Genomic DNA, 20,002 nt, shown 5'->3' on the forward strand with positions numbered 1-20,002 from the left:
GGTCTCCTGGATTCCCCACCCTGCCCCCTGCCCCCCCCCCCCAATATTGAAATGGACTTCTTTATTGCTCTGGCAGGGTAAAAAGAACATTTTTAAAAAGTACTTGGCTAAGGCTAAGGTCTTGGAATAGAAGAGAAACAAGCTAAGGCTGTTTCCAAGGAAAGTGACTAGGAGTGTCATGTTCAACACAAGACAGGGCATTGATAAAGTTTCCAAGATTAGACTTCATGAACCTAGGTTTCCATAAATCCACAACAAAGTAAATTCATCTCACGGTACCAACATTATTTTCCAAAGCCAACTGGCATGAGTTTCTAAGTGAAAGTTTCAATTAACACCCATGAAATGCACTATTATTCCAAATCACAGACATCAGAGCTGGTACTGGACAACCAGAGTGGCGAAATCAAGGTCCTTTGGTGGGGGGAAATCTCTCCCTCCCCTCCAGTTCTGCTTTAGGGCAGGATGACCTATAAGGAATAAGGAAAATGTTGTACTTGCTATAACACAACCTGTAGAATATGACAAATCCCAGAGGACAGTAGAATTATGTAGTAAGTGAACAAGTTCAGGGAGTCACCAATCCTATTAGCCCACACCAATCCTATTCAAGTGCGTTCAGGGTCCTAATAATCCCTTAAACCTATCTTTTATGTGAGTTAGTAGGAAGAGAACTTGGGCTTTCTTTTTTGTTTTTTCTACCATAATCCTCAGTTCCAAGATTGAGACTTCTCTAGAGGGAACCAGAACTGCTGGATAACCAGTATGAGAAAGAGATACTGTGATATGTGACTAAACAAACTCACTTTCCTCACTGCCAAGCCTTTCTGGCCTGAAATATAGATATAGGTTCAGTGTACCTGCTAAAATTTCCTTCTTTTTGAAGGTCCTGAAATTTAAGTTTGAGTGAAGTTAGCACAAAGGCCTGATAAATTTCTGATAAAGAGATCTTTAGATAAGGGCGCCTGGCTGGCTCAGTTGGTACAGCTTGTGACTCTTGCTCTTGGCACTGTGGGTTCGTGCCCCACATTGGGAGTAGAGATTACTTAAAAATAAAATCTTTAAAGACAAAAAAAGAGGGAGAGATTTTTTCTTTAAATATATTTTTTAATGTTTATTTTTGAGAGAGAAAGAGAGAGAGCGCGCACGCGTGTGAGTTGGGGAGGGGCAGAGAGAGAGGGAGACACAGAATCTGAAGCAGGCTCCAGGCTCTGAACTGTCAGCACAGAGCCTGATGAGGGACTGGAACTCACGAACCATGAGATCATGACCTGAGCCAAAGTTGGACACTCAACCCACTGAGCCACCCAGGTGCCCCAAAAGAGAGAGATCTTTAGATGATCAAATGGCCTATCCAGTCCTCCATGAAGCAAACAAGGATGGCAGGCATTGCAGTGTTTCCAATCATCATCTTCCAGAACAGGGACATACCCAAAGTTGAAGGGACCTGAGCCTAAGTTTTTGCGTATGGCCCAGAGATCCCCAAAACCACACAGAACCAAACGCGATCTCAAAATAAACTAAGAGGCACCACCATAACAGATTTGTTCTTGGACACTTGTGAATTTCCCATAGATAAGGACTCCACATTTAGTCATCTCAGTTCATCAGATGGCCTGGCTGATTCAAAATCCCCCTTCACTCCAAGCTGCAGAAAATACAGAGGCGTTTCATAAGCAGCCATTTAAATCTTCACCTTAAAACAATTCTTGGTCCTAGCTTCTGACAGACATGACATTAGCATCAGCCCTGACCTCACAGTATATTAAACTGGGGAGGGAGAGTTTAATGAACAGTGGTTGGCAAGAGGCAAGAAAAAACAAGGGAAGAGGGTGACTGGGATGGCAACAGTAACAGTGCTGAAGGCGTGGGTTGGAATATATGCAGGTAAATAGGCAGTGCTTGATGGCGGGACAGGAAGCTGGTGTGGGTCCACTGACTGTCGGGGTGCAAAGCCATAAAGTTGGAGGAATGTTAAAGAGCAAAGAGGCAAAGTCTGGAAAAAACCCTAAACAGAAGAGGGTCTGAAAACAAAAATCACAATTTGTTACCTTTTTTTAAGAACTCCTATGCAAACAGTTGAAAACAAGAGGAGAGAGGAATATGAAGGAAAGGGTAGAAGGCCAAACTGCTGACTGATGAGACACAGCTATAGGAAGACAGTCTGTTTCTTACAGAAGCCATTCACTGAGAATGTATCCAAAAACCAAGATCACCTCTAGCTGGCAGTAATGGATACGTCTCAGGGCACGTGGTGGCTCAGTCAGTTAAACGTCTGATTCTTGATTTTGGCTTAGGTCATGATCTCATAGTTCATGAGATGGAGCCCCGCATCTGCACTGTTAGTGCAGAGTCTGGTTGGTATTCTCTTCTCCCCCTTCTTTCTCTCTGCCCCTTCCCTGCTCACGCACGTTCTTTCTCTCTCAAGATAAATAAATACACTTAAAAAAAAAAAAAAAAAGAAATATCTCAGGGGCGACTTGGTGGCTCAGTTGGTTAAGTGTCTGACTTCGGCTCAGGTTATGATCTCACAGCTCATGAGTTCGAGCCCCGCATTGGGCTCTGTGCTGTCAGCTCAGAGCCTGGAGCCTGCTTTGGATTCTGTGTTTCCCTCTCTCTCTGCCCCTCCCTCGCTCACACTGTCTCTCTCTCAAAAATAAATAAACACCTAAAAAAAAAAGGAAATATTTAGAATAATGGCTTTGAAACTATTTTTATAGAAACTCTTTGTAAAGCACATTTAAAAAAAATTTTTTTTAACTTTATTATTGAGAGACAGAGAGAGACAGAGCATGAGCATGGAAGGGGCAGAGAGAGAGGGAGACACAGAATCTGAAGCAGGCTCCAGTCTCCAAGCTGTCAGCACAGAGCCCGACATGGGGCTGGAACTCACAAACTGCGAGACCATGACCTGAGCCGAAGTCGCACGCTTAACCGACTGAGCCATCCAGGTGCCCCTGTAAAGTACATCTTATACTGCATCCCAGCACGCCCACATTTAGCATAAATTCATTAAACCATACTTACCACCTACAATACTCTGATTTCTATATTTTTTTATTTAATAAATACTATGACTATCTAAATTGATTTCATGGCCCACAGAAACGTTGAAAGAGCTTTCTACCTTAACCTCCTTGCTTCCACTCTTGGCCCATGCTTCATTTATCCTGAATAGCACAGCCAGAGGGATGCTGAACCATGCATCAGAACACATCATTTCTTTGCTAAAGATCCTCCAGTGGCTCCCCATTTACAAAGTAAAAACTAAATTCCTTTCAATGTCAATAAAGCCCTAGACAACTGCTTTCCCATCTCTGAATCTTTGACTCCGCCTCCCAGCATTTTTCTTACTTTCCTCTACTTCAACCACATGATGCCTCCTTACCGATCCTAAAACAAGTCAACTATGCTTCTACTTCAGGGTCTTTGCACTTGCAGATCCTGCAGCCCACAATGTTCCTCTCCAGATACGTCCTCAGTTCAGTCACTTACTTCTTTATGCAAATATCCTCCTCAATCAGGCCCTTTCTGATACCCTGTGCAAAAATGCAAGCTCCCTCATACTCCCTGGCTCCCTTGCCTGCTTTACGTTTCTCTACTACATGAATCACCATCTTACATACCATATATTTTATGTCTTTATTTTATTATTTGTCCTTTCCCATTAGACTATTAGCTTTTATATCTTTCCCCCACATACCCCAAGTGCTTAAACAGTGCCAAACACGTAGTAGTCATTCAATAAATAGCTGTTGAATGAATGATCTAATGGATCACGAGCAGCAGTTTGAAAAACCCTGTCTTTGGGAACATTAAAAAGAAAAACAGGCTCTACCAAAGTTCACATGTGTCCTGACATTTGTCTGCACATGAAACCTAATCTGAGAGGCAAGCAGCGAGGCAGCATAAAATTGGGAGAAATAGCAAGAGGCTTGGAGATCATCTGAATCAAAGTCCTCTTTGACAAAGAACCGGCACAATTTGCCAATGACCATCCAGGTCGCCCCCTCTTCATAGGGTATCACCACACACACCTTTCAAGTAAGTTAAATTCATCTACCTGCTAATAAGTGGCCAATAAGAAGGAAGAGTTTAGCAGGCAGGCAGGTATCTTAATTATATCTTGTACTTTACAGTGAGTTTCTGATATTTGCAGAATAAAAGTTCAAAAGGAAAATTAATAATTACATTTGGGGAAGTCAAATTCAAGAAAGAAAATTCACGTCAGGGTTTAGAAAGTGAATGGTGAATCCCACAGGTTTTGAATATATGCCCTATCCAATTTATGTTCACGAATAGATAGTGATAAACATTCAGACTGATGGGTGTATGAAGATATATTAATTAATATATTAATTAGACTACAGGATTTAGGTAATTTCTTTTTTTATGCCTTTAATTTATTTTTCCAAGTTTTTCTACAATGAACATGAATTTCTTCTGTAATCAGAAGAAAATATGTTATTTTAAAATATCATCTCGGGGCGACTGGGTGGCTCAGTCAGTTAAGCGGCCGACTTCAACTCAGGTCATGATCTCACGGTCTGTGGGTTTGAGTCCCACATCAGACTCTGTGCTGACAGCTCAGAGCCTTGGTGCCTGTTTCGGATTCTGTGTCTCCCTCTGTCTCTGCCCCTCTTCAGCTCACTCTCTCTCTTTCTCTCAAAAATAAATAAACTTAAAAAAATATATATCATCTTATACACAGATCCTTTTTAACTAGGGGACCACAGAAGACAGCTTTGAGAAAAGTATGAGAATAGTAAATTTAAAGACCTTCTTAATGGAAACTTCAAATAATATGCTGCCCCATAGGTTTCTGGTGCAGATGTTAAGTTTGAAATTAAATCATACTTTAAATTCACATAATGATAGTCAAAGAAAAATTTTCAGAGTCCTCTGAAAATTTCAGTGTCCCTTACTATCTTTCTCAATGAGGGCAAATAATATCCTTCCTTTGATAGGTTTCTAAGTACTAAACAGGCCTATCTTGGTTAGCACTGAACACAGTCAACAGGTTAGGTCTGAAATTACACTCAGTTTGATTTCTTTCTGCAGATCCCCCAATCCCACTTCCAAAGCACCCATAAATAAATGGCAAAGTCATATTACTGGAATAAAAAACAGATTCAAAATACAAAGTATTTTATGCAGAATCGAGAAACATTGTTCTTGGAAAGTCTTCTATACGTGGGTAAATTCATGAATAAATAAAGCCAAAATGATTGAGAGTGTACCAAGAAGTCCCTATCTAAAATATGTGACTTGCAACAGATAAAATGTAAGTGGTCAAACCTGTTACTACAAAATAAAAAGTTCAAGCTACAAAGAATTCACTGATGGAATTATATACCACAATAGATACCCTTAAAAAAGCAACTAGTTCATTTAATTTACAAAATGTTTATGTACACACTGTATCATCTAATCTTTACAGTGGGGATAACATTATTCTCATTTCACACTGGAGGAAACTAAGGTCCTGAGCAGCGAGATGATTTGGTTCTGAGTACACAATAGGTAAGCAGCAGATGTATGGCCAGAAGTTTTTTCTGCTTCTTGGCTCACCAAGATTTCACAGAATACATGGTAGAGATGGATTATTCTACCCAGCAAAGTGAACAGTATCAGCATCGGGGCCAGAAGGATTCATCTAAGTCATTCACTTCACACTCTTTCCTTTCACATCACACTCATCTCTTCATGCATGCATTTACTAAATAAACATTTATTGAATACCTGCTAACTATTTTAGGTATTGTGCTAGGCCCATGGATTCAAAGATGAAGATAAAGGGGGGACCCTCAAAAACTCATGAGGGACAAGAAAACCAACAGTTTCCTTTTATAACATGAATAGTGTTATACAAAGGAGAACATGTGCTGTGAGACACAGGACGAACCTACCCTCCACTGACGAGACAAGAATGAGTGTGGTCACAAAAGGTTTCTTAGAAGAAAAACCCAAGCTGACTCAACAGAAAGAGTCACAGAGTTGACTCAAATTCTTAACTGGCAAAAGAAATGAGATAAATCTGGATATGTTAATATATGGGTAAATTCCCAACACATACTGATGAGTGAAAAAGTCAAGTTGTAGAATAATTGTATAGCAGTAAAAACACATGCATATAGAGACAAAAGCATATACTACAAACTCCTAACACTCATTATCCAGGGGAGGGGGCAGGGGACCAGATAGTCAGAAGGGACTTCAGCTTCACTGAAAGGTTTAAAAGGAGAATGCTATTAACAAGTATTCATATATTTTTTTAAAGTGTTTATTTATTTTGAGAGAGAGAGAGAGAGAGAGAGAGAGAGAGAATGTGTGTGTGAGCGGGGGGAGGGGCAGAAAAAGAGGGAGAGACAAGAGAATCCCAAGCAGGTTCTGCACTGTCAGTGTGGAGCCCAACACAGGACTCAAATTCACGAACCATGAGATCATGACCTGAGTGAGCCAAAATCAAGAGCTGGACACTGACCCACTAAGCCACTCAGTCACCCTAGTATTTGTATTTTTTAACTTTTAATTTGGAAGTAATTATAGAATCAGAGGAAATTGCAAAGAAACATACAAGAAAGTCCTTTGTACCCTTTGTCTAGCCTCCCCCAATGTTACCATCTTGCCTCACTATAGTATAATATCTAAACCAGGAAATTTACATTGGTACAATCTACAGAGCTTATTCAGATTGTGTCAGTTATATAGGCACTCATTTATTTGTGTGTGTGTGTGTGTGTGTGTGTGTGTGTTTGTAGCTCTACGCAATTGTACCACATGTACAGCTCCGTGTAACCACCACAATTAAGATACTTAATGTGTACCATCATCACCTTACTGCTACCCGTTTATAGCCACGTTCACCCTCTCTATCCCTATTGCTAACACCTGGCAAACACTGTTCTCCATTTTTCACATATATTAGTTCATGTATGTTACATACATGGAATCATGCAGTATGTGTCCTTAGGGACTGACTTTTTCACATAGCATATGGTTCGTTTTTAATTTATAAAGGAACTACAAAACTATATTTCAGAGTAGCTGTACTATTATACATTCCCACCAGCAACTTAGGAGTGATCCAGTTTCTCCACATCTTCACCAGCTGTACTGGTGTTTTTTTTTTTTTTTTTAATGTATTTACTTATTTTGAGAGAGAGCCAGCGCAAGTAAGAGAGGGACAGAGAGAGACAGAACCCCAAGCAGGCTCCACATTGTCAGCACAGAGCCTGACACAGGGCTTGATCTTACCAACCATGAGATCATGACCTGAGCCAAAATCAAGAATTGGATGCTTAACCGACTGAGTCACCCAGGCGCCCCACATTACTTATATTTTAAAAAGCTAAACTAAGAAGTCGGTCAATGTATTTTAAAACAAAGGGAGAGACAAAACTAGACATTCTTAGCTTTCTATGGACATACCTAACACCATCTATGAAATATCTCTGTAACCCAAAAAAAGCCCAGGAAACAAAAAACAAAACCACCCACAAAACCCTGAATACATTTAAGCCCCAAGATCTAAAACCAATTTATAGAAAAAACTGGGGTAAGAAGGAACATGCTAAATGACAGTATAAAAATGCAATCAGCATAATCTAAAATGTGAGAAATTCCATATGACAAATAATCCAGTGTCTTTAACAAATAGATTGCAAGGGGGAAAAGTGAGAGGCAGGAATACCTACAGATTAAGAGACTCAGAAGCCATATTAACTAATTTTTATGTATAAACCTTATTTTAATCCTGATTCAAAAAAAACAAAAAACAAACAATTGTAGCATTCATGAGACAATTAAGGAAATTTAAACACTAATTAAATACATGCAGTGATATTAAGGAGTTATTGTTATTGTATTTAGGTGTGACAATATTGTGGTTATATTTTTAAAAAGAATTATCTTTTTATGGAAAGTATTTTGGCCGTTCCTCAAAAAGTTTAACACAGGATTTACCCTAAGACACAGCAATTCCACTCCTAGGTGTATATGCGAAAGAACTGAAAACAGGTACTCAAATTTACTTATGCATAAATGTTAATAGTAGTACTATTCATCATACCAAAAAGTGGAAACAATTCAAATGTACATCAATGGGTGAACAGATAAAACGTGGCGCATCCATACAACAGAATATTATCCTGTCAAAAAAAGGAATGAAGTACTGATACATGCTACAATGTGGATGAACCTCAAAAAACAGGATGATAAGCAAAAGAAGCCAGATCAAAGGTCACATGATGATGAAACATCTGGAACAGGTAAATCCATCGAGACAGAAAGTAGATCGATGGTAGCTAGGAGCGAGAGAAAAATATCCTGGAAAGTCACTGTGTAAAGGGTAGGAGTTTTATTTTAGGATGATGGAAATATTTTGGAACTAGACAGAGGTGGTGGTTGTAAAACACTGTGAGTGTACTACATGCTATGAATTTTTCACTTTAAAATGGTTAATTGTATGTTATGTGAATTTTACCTCAACTGAAAAATAATCTTTCAGAGATATATATTAAAGCATTTATAGAGAAATGATATAATGTTATGTGGAAACTGATTCAAAATAATTGGGAAGGGAGGTCACAGATGAGGAATAAATGAAAGATTGTTCATGGATTAAATACTGAAGCTGGGTGATAGTTATATTGGAATTCATTTTACTATTCTACTTTTATATATATCTAAAATTGTTTTTTTGTTTGTTTTTGGGTGTGTGTGTGTTTTATTTGAGAGCCAGAGAGACAGAGAGAGAGAGAGAGAGACAGAGACAGAGACAGAGAACACGTGAGTGGGGGAGAAGAGCAAAGGGAGAGAAAGGGAGAGAGAGAATCAATCCCAAGCAGGTTCCATGCTCAATGCAGAACCTGATGCAGGGCTCGATCCCAAGACCCTCATGGGATCATGAGGCCTGAGCCAAAATCAAGAGTCAGATGTTTAAATGACTGAGCCACCCAGGTGCCCCTAAAATTGTTTTAACATAAAAATATTTTTAAAAAGCATAAAGTCAAGATTTGATTTTACAATAAGAAAGTCCCCTTGGTTTAGGGATTTAATATCACCTCCTTCTAAATAAACAATACTTGAGGAATATTAAAGGAAGGGTATTCCCTAGATGTTTGGGTCTGAAGTTAAGTCTCTTGTTATAAAAGGCACATTTGTGCTTGGTATGGACACGAGGAAGCTCTGGCCTAAAGCCCAAAGACGCTGGGTTAGAATGAACACAGAAACAAATTTAACGTGGACCTCTGAATAACCACAACTTCCATCTTATAGGATAAACCAAGTTACTAAATCACCTGGGATATCTGTTTAAAATGGCAGATTCACAGGTGCTGCCTCAGGTCTCACAATTCAATCTCTGGATCTGAGCTCCAGGAAGCTGTACTTCAACAAGATCCCCTGGTAATTCTAATGCCCTCTAAAGTTTGAGAACCACTGGGTTAGGATACCAGGGGCCTGGTGTCTTCCATTGGACAAAGCTGATTCTAGAGCTCCACCTTGTGGCCTAAAAACCAGACAGCAACTTCACCAGAATCTGACTCCCCAACATAACTCTGACAGATGGTCAAAACCCAGCAAGAACCCTTACTACCTCCTTTAAGGGTTTATTCCTTAGAGACAACATTTTGATCCATTACACTCAAGGAATTAATAGGTCCAGAAAACATTACAAAAACCCTGCTTTGAAAATACAGACTATTTGGGGATGAGTATAAAACTATGCACTCATTCAATATTTACTGAAGGTACCAATATTCTAAGTGATGTGTTAGGCTCTAGAGATAAATAAAACATGGCCCTTTCCTTAAAACTCCACAGGAGGGGCACCTGGGTAGTTCAGTTGGTTGAATGTCCAATTCTTTTTTTTTTTTTTTAATTTTTTTTTTTAACGTTTATTTTTTATTTTGAGACAGGGAGAGACAGAACATGAACAGGGGAGGGTCAGAGAGAGGGAGACACAGAATCTGAAGCAGGCTCCAGGCTCTGAGCTGTCAGCACGGAGCCCAACGCGGGGCTCGAACTCACGGACTGCGAGATCATGACCTGAGCCGAAGTCGGCCGCTTAACCAACTGAGCCACCCAGGCGCCCCGAATGTCCAATTCTTAATTTCAGCTCAGGTCATGATCCCAGAGTCTTGGGATTGAGCCCCGTATCAGTCTCCATGCTGAGTGTGGAGCTAGCTTGCTTGGGACTGATTCATTCTTTCTTTCCCTGTGCCCCTCTCCCCTGTTCGCTCTCTTTCTCTCTCAAAAAAGAAAATCTATAGGAAAACATGACAGGTGATAGTACAGATCAGGATAAGCACTTCTTTTTTGTTGAGAAGCAATTCCTGGACACTGGGAAGGAAATAAAAAATATAGTAATGGTCTAGCTGGAGATAAACACTCATATTAAAAGAAAACTAATGATGGCGAAAGCAGCAACCAAGCCAAGCAACATGCATGCCACAAACCGTAAGTACTTTACAGAGACTCTGAATAAAGAGATCTCTTCCCGTAGAAGACAAAGCTTCATTCATGCAGCACACAGTCTGTGCCAAAACTCTGCCAGGTGCTGGGGACACAATGAGTAAAAGGAAGCTTTGAGTATGTAACAGGGAGCAAGGATGCTTTTCCTGAGGGGCACTAACTTATTGTGGACCTGAAAAGTACTAAAAGTTGAAAAGATCCAAAGAAACAAGAAAAAACTATCTCCTCCATTTGTGTTTGTATGTGGAAGAGAGTACAGGGGGAGAGAGGAGGGACACTGGCACCAGAGAAGGAGCAGATTGCTTGCTGAAGGAGTTGTTTTAGCCAGTAAAGTAGGTCATACATTCATTCCAAAAGACATTTTCTTAGAGCATCCCACATATAGGTTCTGAGGATGTGCCCATGAACAAAGATAACAAGAACTCACTAAAGCTCCTGGGTAGGGGAATGGCAAGAGTGATATTGAAGGATGTGTGCTATATGGCAGAAGCAGGAGGCAAGTTAAGAAGGCAGGGCAGCTGGTCCCTTCCAGAAATAGTGCTATGGGCTTGAGATGGAGCTGGGGCTTTCAGAACTGAAAACAGTGGCCAGGCACTAATGCAGAACAAAGCTAGTTATGGCAGAGGGTGAGAGAGACAGAAGAGGAAAATGGGACTCTGGGGTTTCAGCTGGGATGACTGTGGGAGTAATGGTGACAATGATAAAAAACAAACAAGAAAGGAATCAGTTCTAGGGAGAAAACAAGCTTTCAGTGTAGGTCTTGGTGGATGGACCACTTGCCTGAGTATTGCATAGGTACATACAGAAAGATGGGAGAGTGGGGAAGAAAGGAGTGGCTAACCTGAAAGCATGTCCCCTGATTAGACCTAATCATTCTGACAATTAAACTCCAACAATCCCTAGCTCTTCTCTGGTGATTCTCTACATAATCCAAACTGCTAGGTCCTCCTGACTCTCCTCCCTCCCTCTTCTGTCCCTTCAAGCCATTCCCTGAGATCTGGTGATATTGCTACAACCACTGGAATCACAGGGAAAGCAAATACCTACAGGGAGACAATAGTGATCTTGGATTTTTAAAAATGTACTTTAGGGGCATCTGGGTGTCTCACGAGATTGAGCCCCGCATCGGGCTCTGCATTGATGGTGTGGAGTCTGCTTATTTCTCTCTCTCCTTCTCTCTGTCCCTTCCCCTGCTGGTGTGCGCTCTCTCTCTCTCTCTCTCTCTCTCTCAAATGAGTAAACATTAAAAAAAGAAAAAGGCTGAATTTTGAAAAGTAATAAAACAAAATGTACTTTAAACACCTTAAATACTTTTTTTTTTAAAAGTTTATTTATTTTGAGAGAGAGAGCAAGCGAACACATGAGGGAGGGCCAGAGAGACAGAGAGAGAATCCCCAGCAGGCTCTGTGCTGCTGTCAGTGCAGAGTCCAACATGGGGCTCAGTTGGACTCTGCATGAACTACGAGATCATGACCCGAGCCGAATCAAGAGTCGGACACTTAACTGACTGAGCCACCCAGGTGCCCCTAAACATACTTTAAATTGTACAGTAAAGAGCACTAATTATATAGCTCAAAAATTTTTTTTTACTAAAGTATATACCTGTGAAACTACCTCCCAGATATAAAATCCTAGAAGCTTTCCTCATAATACCCATAGTGACCACTATTTTGACTTCTATAACCTGCTGATTCTTGAACACCAAACACTCTTTTCTATCTATCTGGCTTCTCTCATTCAATATTATGGCTGTTTGAGTCATCCACGTCAATATGTGTGTCTATAATTCACTCTTTTCATATCTGTGTGATACTCTATCGCATGGCTATTCTGCAGTTTCCTTACCCATTCTTCTTCCATGGACATTTGGGTTGTTTCCAGCTTTTGGCTCTTATGAATAAAGCACCTGTGAATATTCTTGTACATGTCTTTGGTGGAAGTTCATACTCATTTCTCTTAGGCTATACCTAAGAGTGAGGTTGCTAGGTCGTGGAGTCACATGTTTAGTTTAGTAGACACTGACAAAGAGTTTTCCCAAGTGGTTGTACCAAGTTACCCTCACCTAAAATGTCTGAGAGTTTCAGTTGCTCCATGCCCTTGTCAACACCTGGTACTATTTATTAGTCTCTTTAATTTTAACCATTCAGGATATATAGTGATACCTTACTGTGGTTTTAATTTGCACTGCCCTCAGGAGTAATGAAGTTGAATACCTTTCAAATGCTTATTGGCTTTTTGGTATCTTCTTTTGTGAAGCACCTATTCAACATTTCTGCTCATTTTAAAACTGAGTTTTCTTTTATTTACTGATTTTTAGTTCTATTATATTCTAGATAGGAATTCTTGTTCAATACATGTATTATGAATAATTTTTTCCTAGATCATGGCTTGTCTTTGGCTCATCTTTTCACTTAACACTGTCTTTGATGAACAAAAGTTTTTAATTTGAATGAAATCCAATTTATCCATTTTTTTTCTTTCATGTATAGCGCTTTTTGGGTCGTGTTTAAGAAATCTTCGTCTACCCTAATGGCCTTGCACTCTGGTCTGGATAGCCTTGTTCTTTAAAGTTTCAACAAAGAGCAGACCATGAGCGCCTTTTCCAGCCTTTGAAGTTGTTCCCTGAGCTCTATTTTCCCATAATAGTACAAGCAACCCCCAAAATGCAACGTGGCAGAGACTGTCTGGTTTGTTCAGAGGGCAAGGAGTTACACTTAATTTGGTCTCTCCAGAAGCAGGACTGACACAGGCCCCACAAAACACACATTTAACCTAGAGGCTCCCAAAGCCAGCTGAGGTCCTATGAGAAATTTTTTTGATGGTAGGAATTTGCACTCATTGCCCATTTTCAGATGTGTCATTTACACACCACGTGAAAGCACTATCTTACAAGGTAAGTCTTTACCAGGAATTCCTGGCTTGCCCTAGTTTTATCATTGAGTGGGAAAGAATCACTCTCTTCATTATCCTTGTCAAAGCAAGATACGATTACCTGTCACAGAACTAACAGTTTCTGACAGAAAGTGACAGAAATTAAAGATATGAGAAGGGAGAGAGGTGGTAAGTGAGCAGTCAGCTGAAAGAGGGAATTAAAAGGGTGAAACAAGCAGAGTAACAGGAAGGGAATCGTCACTTTTCCTGAACTCTCTCAAATTTAGAAGCTCACAGATCCGAAACCTATTCAGAGGCCACTACACCAGTCCAAGCAAGAAATAACTGGGATGTTGGCAGTGACGAAGGAGAGGATGGCTATAAAAGGACATCGGCAGAACTAATCCACATGAAAGGAATGAAGCCTGGTCCTAATGTGCAATGTATATGTGTGTGTGTGATGTTTTCTCCCTCACCCAGTCTACCGGATGGCCCACTCATTACCACTATTATCCCTAAAGCAGACCTTTCAAACTCCCATGTCTATAGGTCCAGGCAAGTAATGTAAATGAGGGGAGCATCCCTGGATTGAGACATATAGGAGTGGTGGAACATATCTGGAAGGTCTGAAGAACTCACTGCAGCTTTGGCCGACTATTGCCATGTGAGAATAAAGAGCCAATGATACCAAATCTTCTGACTTTTTCAAGAGGTGTTAGAAATTATGATTTTTCGGTGTAATTTCCCAAACACTGTTAATGATGTAGGCCAAACAAAATATCTCTCTGGGTTGCATTTGACCTATGGACAAGCTCTGCAGCAAAATAAATAACGTGCACAGGTCTCCAGGATTAGAAATAACAAGAAACTTAGAAAGCTAGCATGTAGACAGAGGCTAGGCCAGGAGACAGTGAAAAAGGATTTAACTTTTAGAGGCAGAACATCTAAAAGACTCAGACTTTAGAGTTAGACATGTCTGTACTGGAAAAATCGGGAGAGGAATCCTGACAAAGGTCTATCGCAAGGGGGCATAGTTGAAAGAAAACTAGAATATACAAGGACCTTATTTGCTTCAAAAGGGAGGGGGTGGACATGATACACCAATATACACACACAGGCTACTTCAACTCTGTGCCTTGATTTCCTTATCATTAAAACAGGAATAGAACCTACCTCATAGGGCTGTCATAAGGACTAAACAAAGAACTATTCATATGTCTGTCATTATCCCTTGTAAGAAATGCTTAATAAATGTTAGCTATTATTTATTATTATGAGGCACTGAGAGGTGAAGTAACTTTCAAGAATACATAGCTACTAAGGTATACTGCCTGGATGTGTAACCGGTATGATGGCTTCAGATTGTACACTCTAAACCATCAAAAGAGCTTCTGCCTCGCCTTACCTTGCTGCAATGTATGTGAAGAAGTCAGATCCGATGATAACTGAAGTCCCCTCTAAAGCTAACATTTTATTCGACCAGACAGCCCTTTGATCAGCTTATTTCAGGGCAGAAGCAGGACACATGTGATCCCACTCACATGCCTACAGACTAAAGTAAAGAGGTACAGCTTAGGCTTGGGGTAGGTCTGAGAAACCACTCCAGCACAGAATAATCCATAGGTTAAGCCAGGAAGAAAAAAGTGTTCAGTGTGAGGCCCCCTTATTGAGCTATGAAGATTATATTTGTTTCTAGGAGGCCCAGAATTCACTCACAAGCCCAAGCTTTAATAGGCTGAAAATTACTTACAAGCATGCTAAGGAACCACAGTAGGTTCTAAATCTAGAATCGTTAGAACACTGAGCAACTTTTATCCTCTTGGGGGTCAAATGTCTCTATGAGAACCTAGTAAAAGCTCTCTTCCAACCCCTCGAAAAATTGCCATATGTGCTCAGTCAGATACACAAGCACACACAACTTTACCTGCAATTTTGAGAGTTTCAAATTCCCTAAACTCTCTCTGTAGACTTTAAGTATCCCTTGGAATAGATCTACTTAGTTCTAGGGTTGTCCTCCCAGGGGATTCAGATTTGCCCCAGGATCTAGGTTGGGGTTTCTAGGCAGCTGTGTTGAGGAGAGAAATCATGTATTGCAACTCAGCATAACTAATCCTGCACGGAAAAGACAAAGGCCCTTCTCTTCCTCTCCCACACCAATTCGTACTAAGAGAATTCAAACAGAAAAGATCTGTAATTCAATCCCAAAACACCAGCGGATGAAGAACAGGAACCCAAGATTATTTCATGTCCTTTGTCTACCTCACACCCATAGAACCACACAGAATCTTAGAAGTATAGAAAAATAACAAATAAAAACATCCTAGTCCACTGTGCTCCTCTTTTTATTCCAAGAAAGGAATCAGTCAAGATCACCAATTAGCCTTATTAGAGGACTTTTCTCCCATATGGGCTTTGAAAACTACAGGTTCCCCAAGAAACCATATAACCTAATTCATAATTAAAGAAGTAATCAAAACAAGAAGATAATCTTTCCCCTCATAAGACAGTGTAAGTGTTTGGTAAGGGTCTGGACAAATGTGTAGTCACATGCATAGTTGGTAGGTTTGTAAATCAGTGCAGCCTTTGGTGGTGGCAGGACAATGTAACAATTTTTATTAAAAATATAAAAACAGGGGTGCCTGGGTGGCTCAGTTGGTTAAGCATCCAATTCGTGGTTTAGGCTCAGGTCATGATCTCACAGTTCATGGGATCGAGCCCGGCATTGGGCTCTGCCCTGACAGCTCAGAGCCTGCTTGGGATTGTCTCTCTCACTCTCTTTGCCCCTCCCCCACTCAAGCATGCACGTGCACACACACTCTCACTTTCTCTCTAAATAAATACACTTAAAAAAGAAATTACGTTCTGGAAAGATATAAGAAACTGCTACAGTTACCTTTGGAGAGGACTAGAGACCAAGAAGGAGAACTGTACTGATGTACAAACATGTAGAAATTATAAGTAACAGAGATAATCTGGAGATAGGATTTTTTTTCTTTTTTTGTTTCATTACACTTCTCTTGATATAAACCTTAAATCTAATAAGTGTTACTTTAAAATAAGACAATAATTTCACTTAGATTTTATCTATTTTAAAGTTTATTTATTTGGGGGTGGGGGGAGGAGGAGAGAGAGAATCCCAAACAGGCTCGCGCTGTCAGTGTGGAGCCCAATGCAGTGCTCAAATTTATGAACTATAAGACCGTGACTTGAGCCAAAATCGAGAGTTGGTCACTTAACCAACTGAGCCACCCAGGTGCCCCAGACATTTGGTTTTTTTTTTTTTAAAGAAGCCATGTTTAGTGAGAAGACAAGTAGAAAGGGGAAGAGAACCCAACTACAACGCACAGTAGGGAACTGCTGGGAGAAAATCAGGAGGAGGATTAAAACACTTAACCCTTCCTCTTCTTTCAAGACACTGCAGGACAGCATGCACTATTCAAGCTTTCCACTGGGGATGAACAGCTCAGGGCCTCATTCCAGTTACTAGCTATTCATTACAATGGTAAGTATGGAGGGTAGTAGGCTGGGAGAAGGCTGACGTAGTTAGCCCAAATTCTGCCCCTTATTAATATGGTTAAGGCAGAATAATTATTCTTTTTTTCCCCAGAACAATTATTCTAAAGAGTCTTAGGTAGCAGAGATTGTTACAGCTGAACACAGGGAAACACAGGCAGAGAGCACACAGCGCACACAGTGCAAAGGCACACTAGGGGTCCTGCCACTGTATGCATTTCAGTAGGGTGAGAAAGCAAGGGCTGGGTGTGTATGCACCAGAGAGGGCAGGAGAAATGTCTGCTACTCTAAGGAAACTCAGGGAGCCCTGCTCAACACCAGGAGCACCCCTCTGAGCTATATAGATCTGCTGCAATAGTTCTAGCTCCCTCTGACTGCCCCATGGAGAGAATGAGCTAGAACTAAAAATCACCAAGGGAGATAATCCTCTGTACTTAATTGCTCCTTTCATTTGAGGCCTATGAAATAAATCATAACCTCTCTTACTTTCCATGATATTCTTCTGCAATATTGCTTTACAAAGTAGGAAGTTACCTCCATGCAGAATATCCAGAGGAGCAAGGCTAGCTTTAAGTATAGGTGCCATAAAAGCTTGTCCCTCACCCATGGGATTTAAAGAACATTAAAGAGCCTCCTATTTGAACCCATCCACACATTTCCCTTAATGATGCCTGAAATGCTTCTATTAATGATTTGTACCATCAGTTGAAGATCGTCCTAAGTGTACTCTTTTAATAAAGCAAAGAGAAGGGGAAACACATTAGGTCCCTAACACTACAGCAGCTCTTAACCTTTATTGTTTTAACCACTAGTCTGGTTGAGAAACCGAAAAAAAGCAAACTCCCGTCACAGAAAAATGCACTTAGATGGGTACATAATACAATTTCCACACAATTTGGGGGATTCACTGTTCTCCTGAAGCTCATTTGGAAAACCCTGCAGCCTGGAATTAAGAGTCCATGGTTCGGCGGCCATGAGTTTGACACATTCTTCCCCTCCATCTCCTCCGTCCCCCCCCTCCCCCCACAAGAGCTCCCAGGCATCTGGGAAACACTGGGCCTAAAGATATAAGGCAGTACTGAAGGGAGGTTCTCACTAGTTCATCTATTTGCCTTTAATTGACTTGTCTAGAGTCAAATTACAATTTACGACTCCCTTAGCAAGGAGTGTGGATTTCTCACACTGCCTGTCTCTTGGGACAGGGCTCCCCTGGCTTCACAGGCACCAGTATATGTTAAGAGATGTCCAATTGAGATCAACAGCTAAACAGGTTCTCACAACCCTTGCTGGTTGATCACATTACCTGAGAGCTGAGGTGGGGGAAGTTTTAACACCATATGAATAAATGGGGCTCACCTCTGAGGTTTTCGAATATCCCAGAGTCCCACTCCTTCCTTTGAATTGGCTGTGGCCAATAACCTGGGCTCCACAGGGTTAAACATGACACTGTGAAAGGCTGATGGATAGTTTGCCAGGCAGAAGGGCTCTGTGAATAGAGAAATGACAATCAGCCCCATAGCTCATTCAGCACCTCTGGGCCAGAGGCAGGCAAAGCAGGAATGTGATTGAGGAGAATCACACCCTATAGTAACTGTCCTAGTAGCCAGAGCCCCAAAGTAGTCCATCACTCCAGCAGTCACCCCTAGTCACAAGGCTCCAACAAGGACTAACACATACTTTCTGCATGCAAAGTCTGAAAACAGCAACTCTAGCACATACAAACAAACTTAAAGCTATAATACTCAGAAACACTGAGCACTGTACCTCTTCAGATCCTGTGACAAAACAGAAATGGTTACAGGAACTGGGAAGGTAAGCTATTTAACAGTAAGTAAAATTGAATTCCACGTGAGCTGAAAAAATTTACAACCAATTACTGGTAGGATTATTGTACCTTAATCCAAATTTATTAGTTTTAGAAATTAAAAGTTTTCAACTACGCAAAAATTTAACGAAGACAAAGCAAAACAATGAGAAAAATGATGATGAAACATAATAGCAGTCTTCCCTTCTCTCTAAATTGCTCTCTAAATTGAGAGGAAAATAGCCTCAGTCTAGAATTTTATGATTTCATTCCCAGTATTGTAATATTTTTAAAAAGCACCTAATACTTGAACTCTTGCGTCCAGCCAGCTTCTAATCAACTTCACTTAGAAACCCTGCAGCCCTCTGCATAGACTAGCTGGCTCCAGGTGAGGAAGGAATGAATCGCCCTGCTACCCAGAAGGATATATTCCTGTGGAAGTTGTTTAGAAGCAACAGAGCGCACTCCGCAGTGTCAGATATCACATGGGACACTGCACAAGCCTCTGGACTGGGGTGCTCAGTCATCTTAGCCAGCGGGCAGTGCAGAGAAAGGAGAATTTCACCTACCTAGGACATGGGGACCCAGCCACAGTTGCTCCTTGGAGCTACCTTATCTTCCTGACCCTAAGAACAAGCTTCTCTTATAGCCTGAATCTCAATAATGGGGCACAGCCCAGCATGTTAAAATGCTCTGAATATAGAATAAGAAAAAGATCCAGATCCTGTCAGACAAGACAGGCAGGAAAGCAATTCTGTGTGCACAGGTTATGATCTTGACAAAACTACACTAAATGTAGGCACAGGGGTGACACTGAGGGTACAGTTGGAGGAAAGAGTCTTTGAAGACAGGCAGAGTTACAGAGTGAACTTTCTATTCAGGAAATGAGCGGAAATGATGCATTTCCTGAAAAACATCGGAGAAATTCAACAAAACAATACTTCATTCTTATACTTCAGAAGCTCAAAGAGCACATTTGGAGGAGGAGCTCACCTGGACAATCCCCCTTACACAGAGAGTATTTGCCATCACTTTCAGTTTCTATACACACATCTGAAATTAGGATGCAAGTGTATATAACACACCTGTTCTCTGTAAATAACCAAGACTCTGTGCATGTCAGCACCACACACAGAGCTGGCCTTTGGTAGCTACTCTCTACAATGAAGAATTGCATCTCTATCCCTTGGGGCCATTAAGTATCAAGGTGCTGTGGTGCTTACTGTCCAAGGGTTTGTGGAGACTCACAAGTGGCTCAAGGAGGACTGAGAAAGGTGCCTCACTTCTGACTGCTAAGGGGTAGGATGGGACCTCCAGAGACACACATCTATGCCCCAG

General features: G+C 40.9%; 1 protein-coding gene across 3 annotated transcripts in view; it reads right to left on the reverse strand.

Moving 5' to 3' along the window:
* DCAF5 (DDB1 and CUL4 associated factor 5) overlaps positions 1 to 20,002 on the reverse strand; it is a 107,776-nt gene that overhangs the window by 53,321 nt on the left and 34,453 nt on the right. For all 3 annotated transcript variants that reach the window (XM_043554371.1, XM_043554372.1, XM_043554373.1), the window contains exon 5: positions 18,217 to 18,346. In XM_043554371.1, coding sequence (XP_043410306.1) covers positions 18,217 to 18,346 — 130 coding nt within the window. The remainder of the gene's footprint in view (positions 1 to 18,216; positions 18,347 to 20,002) is intronic.

This window comes from Prionailurus bengalensis, chromosome B3 (assembly GCF_016509475.1).
Source record: "Prionailurus bengalensis isolate Pbe53 chromosome B3, Fcat_Pben_1.1_paternal_pri, whole genome shotgun sequence".
Lineage (NCBI taxonomy): Eukaryota > Metazoa > Chordata > Mammalia > Carnivora > Felidae > Prionailurus > Prionailurus bengalensis.